The sequence below is a fragment of the Oryzias latipes genome, chromosome 20, assembly GCF_053564925.1.
Source record: "Oryzias latipes strain Hd-rR chromosome 20, Olatipes_Hd-rR_3.1".
NCBI lineage: Eukaryota > Metazoa > Chordata > Actinopteri > Beloniformes > Adrianichthyidae > Oryzias > Oryzias latipes.
The window spans coordinates 5,592,046-5,601,863 of NC_136256.1; the positions used below are offsets into that span (position 1 = coordinate 5,592,046).

Sequence of the window (9,818 nt, forward strand, 5' to 3'; positions counted from 1 at the left end):
GATCGACACCCTCATTCTCCAAATAACTTCAGTTGTTGACTAGTGTAACTAATGCACACCTAAAGATTAAACCTTTCATGAAATACATTATATGGTTTTTAAACAATCACCATTGCTAAGTGCTTCCTTAGGACTATACAGCTTCAAGTGCTCTGCAGTCTTTCATTTGTTAATCAGTAAGATCTTCTTGAGGTATCCCATTTTTTAGTGGCTTTCAGATGTTGATGTCCAAGAATAGTATTCAGTGGGTTCCGCAAAAACACAATGGCAACTCGTTGATCCCTCTTGATGAGTCTAAGTTTTTGCTCACAAAGGAGTATATAACCTCAGGTAAAAAGATGCATGCAAAATTACCATCAGGGAAAATGGACATCAGAAAGATTTGCTGGTCAGTCTCTTTTCATTCAGCACAACTACGTACATAGGTAATGAGTCACCTTTTAAATTCTTTGATTCATGTAGAAGCCCCAGGTTTTTATTTTACCTTTGTAAATAGGGCCTTGCCAACCATTCTAGCATTAGCGTGTCAACTGTGGAAACCAAAATAGTATCTTATGGTTGTCCACCATTGGAACATGTTGAGATTTTGCAGAGAAAAACTATAAAGACAGTGTTTGGATATGCAACCATGTTAGGAAGATTTGTCAATTCATTACACAAAGTGAAATTAAAGCTTGGCACAGTAAAAACATCTAATGGAAGGGGAATTAGCTCAAATGGTAGAGCGCTCGCTTAGCATGTGAGAGGTAGGGGGATCGACGCCCTCATTCTCCATTATCTTCAGTTGTTGACTAGTGTAACTAATGCACACTTTAAAATTAAACCATTCATCAAACACATTACATGGTTTTTAAACAATCACCATTGCTAAGTGCTTACTAAAGACTATACAGCTGCAAGAAATCTGCAGTCTTTCAGTTGTTAATCACTAAGATCTTCTTGAGGTATCCCATTTTTTAGTGGCTTTCAGATGTTGATGTCCAAGAATAGTATTCAGTGGGTTCCGCAACAACACAATGGCAACTCGTTGATCCCTCTTGATGGGTCTAGGTTTGTGCTCACAAGGAGTGTACAACCTCAGGTAAAAAGATGCATGCAAAATTACCATCAGGGAAAATGGACATCAGAAAGATTTGCTGGTCAGTCTCTTTTTATTCAGCACAACTACGGACATAGGTAATGAGTCACCTTTTAGATTTTTTGATTCATGTAAAAGCCCCAGGTTTTTATTTTACCTTTGTAAATAGGGCCTTGCCAACCATTCCAGCATTAGCTTGTAAACTGTGGAAACCAAAATAGTATCCTACGGTTGTCTACCATTGGAACATGTTGAGATTTTGCAGGGAAAAACTATAAAGACAGTGTTTGGATATGCAACCACGTTAGGAAGATTTGTCAATTCATTACACAAAGTGAAATTAAACCTTGGCACAGTAAAAAGATCTAACGGAAGGGGAATTAGCTCAAATGGTAGAGCGCTCGCTTTGCATAAGCAGGGGGCTGATCTTCCCGCTCGCGCACGAGGCAAAAGCACGCGCAAACCGGAAATCTACGGCGCGGTTTTCACTTTGAAAGACTCTGGATATACGTCTACATATTGTGGATTGTTTTCAGTAATATGTGAAACGAGACTCTCTCCCGAAGCTGGACTCGAATCGAAGGTCTGTCCGTCCGCTCAGGTATCCAAGGACGCTGTTCGTCGCCGTCTTTCGGATGACGTATTTGAAACGTAAAACGCGAAAGCTCAGACGCTCAGTCACGTTATCATGAATCTTTCTTCATTGATGAATATGCAAGCTCATGTCTTCTGCAGTTTTCACAAGTTATTTATCGATAATAACTATCATGCCATGGATATTAATGCAAAAGAAGCATGTTAACTTGCTTATTTTGACAATAAATGAATGTTTCTTTGTGTTGACACTTGTGTGCAGGACCTTTTTGCGGCTGTATAATTATCTATAACTGTATAATACATATGATAGTTACATATTATTTATGTATTTTATTACTTTGTTTTTACAAGTTGTCTGTGACGTGTCACAAAACCTATTTACAGCTTTCGAATTGTATTATTTTCCCAAAAAAAGAAGCCTTTGACATGTTTACATTATTAAACATAACAGATTTAAAAAAAAATATTTTCTCCTTTTTTTCTTGAGTGGGGTGTGGAGGGGACAAATTCTGGGAAACTGAAAGCTTATTTTGTAGCTTTAATTGACCAGACAAATGATACTTCAAATGTAAAATGTTTTATTAAAATGAAGACACAGAAAACTAACATGAATCACATTGACAAAAAGTAAATATTAGAAAATAACAAAAAAAATTTTTTTAAATAACTAAAGAATGTACATACAACAATAATTTACTATCTACATTACGATGATATTACCGAAGAGTACCTATGAAAGAGGAGGAGGAGGAGGTGATCTGCCTTTGTGCTGTTGGCGCTGTTCTGCCAACCAGTCATCCAATGATCGTCCATTTGAAGCCCGCGAGCAAAATGTGGCATTTTTGTAGCGACTATGCCCGTATTCTTTTGTTTTGGGCTGTCCACATTTGCTGCACGTATTATAGTTCACTCCTCGTATGTATTTTCTTTTGTGGATGCCGCTTTCTTCCTCCAAGGCCCATCTTTGCCTGTTCTTCTGTGTGGAGCGTGACACAGGGACAGTAGGGACAGCTGGGGCAGTCGCAGGTGGAACGAAGCCTGCACTGCTTGTTGTTGCTCCAGGAAATGGATAAGCGGTGGGCACAGCCATAACTGGGAAAGGAATTATGGTCCCCAACAATAATCCAGGTGCTGACACAGGTGGAATAAAACCAGTTACACTGGTGGCAGGTGTGATGGGGCACATCATACTGTCAGTAGCAGCAGAGGAAGAGGAAGAAGCAGTAGCAGTAGCAGTAGCAGCAGCAGGCCTGCGACCTGGTCTCAGAATAGGAGCCTGTCCTGCTCTATTTAGAGGAAGAATGAATTTGAATTTGGGCCCAGATGTGGATGGTGCCTCATCCATTTTTTGCCTTGGAGCAGGAAGGTCGCTTGCAGCTACAGCAACTGGCTCGGGGGGTGTCAATCCCTGGGCGAGGACACTCCTTTCTTGGTTTTTCTCCCGCCGCTGAAACCTGAAATGAATCAACGGTATTATGATAATGTTTTGAAAAAGTCATTGAAATAGAATAAAATAAGGCGCTGTGCTCACCATTGAATGAGTGTCCTCTGATTGAACTCAAACAGCTGGATCATTGTTTCCTCCATCAGCCTGCGACTGCTCAGCACTAAATCCCGGATATGGTGGTAATCCGTGAGGATTTTGGACCACCTTGGGGTGCTAACTCCAGCCTTCTTGGTGGGCGTCTTGTGCAAACGGCTTAGCTTAATGCAAATAGCCTCAACCAAGCGGCTGGTGCTTGGCCACTGAGCTGGACCCCCAGGATGTCCAATGAGACACCTTTTCACACTTTCCACTCCTGGTGTCACCCCGGAGCGTTTTGGTGCCTTAAAGCGGCCGTGTGAAAGCTGAGGCTGGTGCCGAGGCTGGTAGTTGACCCGCTTTTTGTCCACCTCCAGGAGAGCTGTCCATAGTCGAATGGCCTCTGTAACTTGTGGGTCAGTGAGGTAAGGAGCCTCACGGAGTCCCACTAAGTAAGAGGCCAGATCCTGGACTTTGTCCCACCCAGCTATGCCGTCGGGTCCTACAACAGCAGACTAATAAATGCAAATGAATGTTAGAAATGCTGAACCAGATGAGACTAAAATGAAAGGATGGTCCTTTAAAACGTCTCACCTCTGCCTCGTCTGAAGGGCTGCTTTCACTCTCAGTTGGCTGTGACACCACCACAGAGGAAAGACGATGAGCAGAAGTTTCAGGTCCACCTGGTGATACTGAGAGTAGCGGCTGAGGTGAAGATGAGGGGCTGGCAACGACATCAAGAGGGGGGTCATCCAACACTGGTACAGTGATGTCCTCCATGTTGTCTTCCCCAAACCCCTCGTCTTGGAAGTCCTGGTCACTTTGCAAAAAAAGAAAAGTTCGTAGAACTTAAAATTGTAAGGCAACAAACTTCGGTAAAATTTTGAGTTAAGGACCTCAACTCAATATTTTAAGTTTTGTGTTGGAGTTTTCAAACTCATTTATCTAAATTCTTCTAACTCAGTTGTAAGTTGTATGAACTTAAAAGTTCAAGTTGGATTAACTTTGAATCGTTATTTTGACCAACTCCAATGAAAGTTACAGTGACCTAAAATGTCACGTAATCCTAACTCTGAATCTTAACTTTTCACAACTCAGGCTTAGATGTACAAACTTAATTTTTAAGGCCGTAACAACTGTAAATTCCGATTATTGGTGACTTCACCAAGGTTGAAATAACTTAACTTTGAGATTTAAGAGCACCTCTTTTCTTGACTTTGATTTCAGCTTCATAATCACACATACTTTTTAACCTGCCACATTTCCATATTTCCACATGCAACCCAGATCTTTTCAATATCATTGGGGCACAGGTGAGCAGTTACAGTTCACCTGCATGTGTGCAGCAGGACAAATATTTAAATTTATCCCTACTCAATCACTGCAACAACATGAGCGTCACTTCTCTTCACAGCTCTCTAACTCAAGGTGTGGGAATCAACACTTCCCATGAGTCTTAGTTGCCATGGGCGGGGCTAAGGCCCGGTTCACCAAAGCATTGTTTACAAAATGGCTGAAGCCCTGGGGGTATTCCAGAAAGCAGGTTATAGTTATAACGGTAAGTTTGAGGCTAAGGAAGTTGATAACCTCAGCTTTCAGTTCCAGTGTTTCAGGATATGCCAAGTTGCCATAACAACTCATGCTCTGAACATAACCTGGTCTGGAGCAGGTTTAGTTGAAGGTTAGTTTGTTTACAGAGAGGTGAAGCAGCATGGCGTGTCCATTTGAAGATGATTTAGTGGATGAAGAAGCTCAGATGATACTTTTTCCACCATGAGAGGGTGATGAGACCACATATGGATGTTGGAAAAATAAACTTTTTTACTTTGATCTAACTTAATTATTTGCTTCAGTTAAGATAAATCATTTTTTTGTTTAGTCATCTTAAAAACAACACGTAGTTATCAGACAGTTATTTTACTTTCATTCAAATTAATTAAATTAAGTAGGTGTAACTTTGATGCTGCTGTTAGATCGGCACCGCAAGGAATTGTGGGATACAACGTACTTTATGTACTTGCTAATACTTATGTCATTAAATAAGAGTAAAAACTTCTGCAGACGCTCCTTGACAAACCACTCAATCAGTGGACAATGCCAACTCCAAAAGTTGGAATTCTCGCATTTCACAATTAAAAAAGATAAGTTCACATAACTTTATCACACTGTAATGAACTGCAACTTAGATATATAAGTACAGACAACTCAATAAATAATGTTGAACTGTACGACTACCTTAACTTGCTGAACTGACTTAAATTGTTGAATTGATTACTAGAACTTAGATTATATAGTTATTACAACATAAAAGATTTTGTTAAGTCAAAAAATTTAAGTTGGATTTATTACAGTTCATCAATTCCCTCCAGCAGCCTGTCCTCCTCTTCAGGGGTCTGAAGCATGGCAGTAAATGTCTTTCCAGTCTGGCTGTACAGGTATTCTATTCCCAGCAATTCACCTACAAAAATAAAAAGAAAAGCTATAAACGCTGTCGTGACATTAGGATAGATAAATCGCAAAATAACAAATGTATATATTTCTTACCTGTATATGCTCCAGGAGGGCGATAACGCTCATCCCAGGGCTTCCCTAGCACTGCTTGGCTGAGTTGGTCCACAGCCTCTCTCATTGAAGTTTCGAATAACCGGAAGGAGGAATTTCCTTTGACAGCATCCTCCATCCGGTCATCATTCCAGCGCATCAAGCCCTCAAGGAGATATGCCTGGAAATGCGCGTCACTGGCACTGGTTCCTGAGTGAAACAAACAGGGTTTGATAAGTCTCTGTTTACAAGATGTGAACCACATGAAAGCAAATGTTAGAAATGTTTACAGAAAGGTTAGGAACCCAGATGTTCAGTGCACATTACCTGGTATAAAACGGTTCAGGTGGAGGTGGAAGGACTCCAAGGAGGTCGACCCACGGGCACACCTGTAGCAAGACAGCTCCACAGCTTTCTTTAGTGTTCCCGTCTTCATGTAGAGTGGGAAGTTCTCGGGGTCTTGGATGCACAGCAGGTGGTTTTGCTGTTCCTTCCAAATCTGTTGGATGTGTTCGTGGTCCAACAGTGGAACTCCAAGGGTGTCCTTCCCATTTGCACTGTCGAACTGATGGATGAGTGCTCCTAATAATGCTGCAGTCTCCTCCACTCCCCTGGTCCTCCTCCGACAGTGGAATGCCAACTCCCTGCGACTAATCTGAGCACTGACCGTCCTTCTGGAAACATGGCCACTTTTCTTTGCTGCCAGCTCAGCCTCCTTGGCGCAGCAAAGAGCAGCCACATCTTCTGGATCCCACTCAAAAATGCACGCAGACAGACGTGCCATGAAGATCCCGTAGAGCGGATGAGCCTCTGTCGTGACACCTGCAGCGAATCGCCGCATGAAATGCCAGATGTCCAGGCGCACCTCAAGCTCATCCCACTCTGAAAACAGGGTCTTCACCAGAGACTGGCCGTGTCTGCTGCAGCAGTCTCTGTCGACGTACATCACTTTTGGGGGTGCCTCTCCTGCCTCTTTGTAGCGCCTCATCAGGCCAGCCGCCATGGCGTCCAGTCCATGTCCTTCAGCGGCTCTCAGGACAGAGACCAGAACCTGGCCATGTTCATTACCGACATTTGTGCACCAGGCAGCTGTTCCTGAAGCAGCCCCCGCAAGCTTCTTTGTGACCTATTGACAAAAAAGTAAAAACTGTTTATTATTTATGTAAGCATATTAATATCTGTTTAAAAAAGTTTTTAAAAAGTACCTTTTTTGTGGAGTCCATCTTCAAAACACATCCAAACGCAGATGTGATTTTGGCCTTCACTTCGTTGATCCGCCCCAGAACATCCCTAGCATAAACAGCTAACAGCCACTTTGGCTTAGGCAAGGCAGGCATTGGGGGGGGCTCAGCAAACACTGGTCGCTGAAGAGAGGCCCTTGTGAACGGTTCACACACTGTGAGGTACTGTAGGACGCGCTGTGTCCATGCCTCACTGTGCTGTTCCAGTAACTTTTTATAAAGTTGTGTCACGCTGTTGCCCAGTGTCCTCTCCCTCATCATTCTCAGCACCCGCTTGTCACATGAGTACCTAAGGAAACAACAGCATAGGATAGGCATGCAAACCTTAGGTTAGGCAAAAATGAAAACACAAAGTCAGCTCATTATGAACATGCGTCAATATGTCCCACCTGTATGTCAGCAGAGCTGGGAAATGGCTGCGATGACCCATGTCCATCTGCCCCAAAATGTCCTCTGACCAGGATGGGTATTTTCTCTTGCAGCGTTTACATTCCAGATACTCAGTGGCGAGGTCATACCACCCATCAATGTCCAGGACTTTACGAACAGTCCTGTAAATTCCAGCCGCCGTAAGTCTGTGCTGACCACATTGTGGACGACCGCAGACAAAAAGAAATGACCACATTTTTTGTGGCATCCACAGGAACAGGGGCCGGCAAAAGAAGAGGTCTGATGAGGCGGGAGGCTGAGTGTGAACCAGAGCGGGCTGAGGAGGATGCCACCAAAGCTTTAGCTGCGACACAAGTTCTGCCTTGCCGGTTCGTGGGTTGGCTTTGAAAAGCGTCTTTGCAATCCACTCGTGCTGGAAGCGTGGCAGTTGTTCTTTCCAGTGGACTGGAAGCTCCAGCGCTGACTTTGCTGCTGCCACAGATGGAGAGGGACCAGGACAGGCCTCTGAGGGAACAGGAACAAACAGAAGAATGACTCTTCCAGCTGCTATAGCATAAATGACACAAATGACAGTGGAGAACAGAAAGAGGATCAAATGGTAAAGATTAAAGAAATGAGGCTCAAAATTAGGCTTTTTTGCAAGCAAAAAAATGCTTTTTTATAATGCTTCTAAATGTGTTTTTGATTAAAAAAAACTGTTTCCTAACGTTCCTGTCTGGTTAATATAACACACCTGCACTTAGCTGTGCTTCACATTGTGCTGCAGCAAGAAGCAGCTCCTCGTCATCAGCCTCCTTAGCAGGAGGAATGGAAGTGTCTAGAAGAAAGTATAAACATATTACTCTAAGAAACACATAAAGACAAACTTGTGTTAAATAGAACTTAATTACCAGCAGTAAAAAGCTGCCTCTGGGCCAAATTTTTGGCTGGAGGTTCTCCTCCTCCGCTTGGAGGAGGCAGTACAGGATCTTAAAAAAGAGCAATTGGACACTTTTACCATATTGCTAAATGCATGTGGAATTGCTCTGAGAACAAATAAATGTGCATGTATACTCACGGTGCTTAGCTGGTGATGTGAGTTTTTTGACGAGCTGGGAAGTAGGGATATTTTTGCCAAGTCCTAAGAGTGCCTTCACAGCAGCAGTCTGCTGGATGCCGGTTCGGATCTGGGTGGCAGAGGGGGTAGTGGCACGGGTGGGTGTAGTTGCACTGGAGGATGGAGTTGCAGTGGCAAGAGAATGTGCAGCCGGAGGGGCAGTAGCACGAGATGATGCCCGTCTTTTTATGACGTATGCCTTGAAAATTGCCATGTTGGTGTTGGGCCTGGCATGTGCTGTCACCAGATACTTGATAAGGGCTTGCGCCTCCTTGCTCCCGTCCTCATAAACCTCCTTCATGGACCGGCCCTGGAAGTCACCAAACTCAACCATCAAGCAGCCCTGGTCTCCAGTTGCTCGGGCTTCTGCTTGCATTTCCTGCTTTCTCTTGTACTTTTCATCTTCTTCTCTCATCTCTCTAATTTGAGAAGTGTACTGAAGGAAGAGTTGCTTGTTTTCTGACAACGGTGATGTATGTGCTGCCTCGTCGGAGATGCTAAGCATTAAATACACAGCATAGCCCAGAGAGTTTTCCAGGAGCCATCTAAATCGTTGGCCTTGGTATTTACCAAACTGTAGTCTGCAATGATACCAGAAACTGGTCACTGGGGTCACCTCGTTTGTGCTGACAAATGTCCGGGCCTCTTTGAGCAAATGAGTAAATTCAGTTACCATTTGGGTAACATGGGTGAGATAAACGCCGCCATGTTGGAGAGAAAAAGCCAGACACTGTCAGTCCACAAAGAATATTTTTATAAAATTAGGATAATAAGGAGATGTTAATAAAGAGGTACCAGCCAGAAGATGATTTTTCTCCATATGGGATTTTGGCTTCTTGGAGCCAGCAGACTCGTAACCAGTGTTTTGGAACTGACATACATAAAGTAAGCAAGTTAAGGCTTACTTAAGCGAAGGTTCTGTGTTAAAGTCAAGGTAGTCTAACCTTGCTTTCTGGAATCCCCAAAGGAGGGATCAATGATTCTCCGTTCTGTTGTTGGGGAACCCACTGAATTCTATTCGTTGACATAAACATCTAAAAGCCTAGTGAGTTCATGCAGCTGTTGAGTCCTTAGTAAGCACTTTACAATGGTGTTTGTTGAAAAACATGTAATGTGTTTCATGAAAGGTTTTGTAATTAGGTGTGCATTAGTAGCACTAGTCAACAACTGAAGATAATGGAGAATGAGGGGATCGACCCCCCTACCTCTCACTTGCGCCTACTGGCGTACAGATTGTGAGCCAAAGTATGCCCACATTAAGTCCAAGTAAGCCCACATTAGCAAATCACCTTTGACTCCTGTGGCTTACTTGTAGTGCCTAATCACGTTTGACTCCCGTGGCTTACTTTTGAC

The 9,818-nt window shown here is 43.2% G+C and overlaps 1 protein-coding gene across 2 annotated transcripts; it reads right to left on the reverse strand.

Moving 5' to 3' along the window:
* Positions 1–2,236: 2,236 nt before the first annotated feature.
* Positions 2,237–9,292, reverse strand: LOC101169743 (uncharacterized). Of its 2 annotated transcripts, none has more exons than XM_023950374.2 (11): positions 8,427–9,292; positions 8,260–8,337; positions 8,109–8,186; positions 7,369–7,873; positions 6,944–7,268; positions 6,066–6,864; positions 5,742–5,948; positions 5,547–5,655; positions 3,792–4,017; positions 3,207–3,712; positions 2,237–3,129 (listed from the first exon to the last, which is right to left on the reverse strand). In XM_023950374.2, the coding sequence occupies exons 1-11, from the start codon at positions 9,139–9,141 to the stop codon at positions 2,406–2,408; spliced, it is 4,272 nt and encodes a 1,423-aa protein (XP_023806142.1). In that variant the 5' UTR covers positions 9,142–9,292; the 3' UTR covers positions 2,237–2,405. The 2 variants fall into 2 exon arrangements, with proteins under 2 accessions (XP_023806142.1, XP_078794397.1); XM_078938271.1 differs by having other exon boundaries at positions 8,103–8,186.
* Between the last annotated feature and the right edge of the window lie 526 nt (positions 9,293–9,818).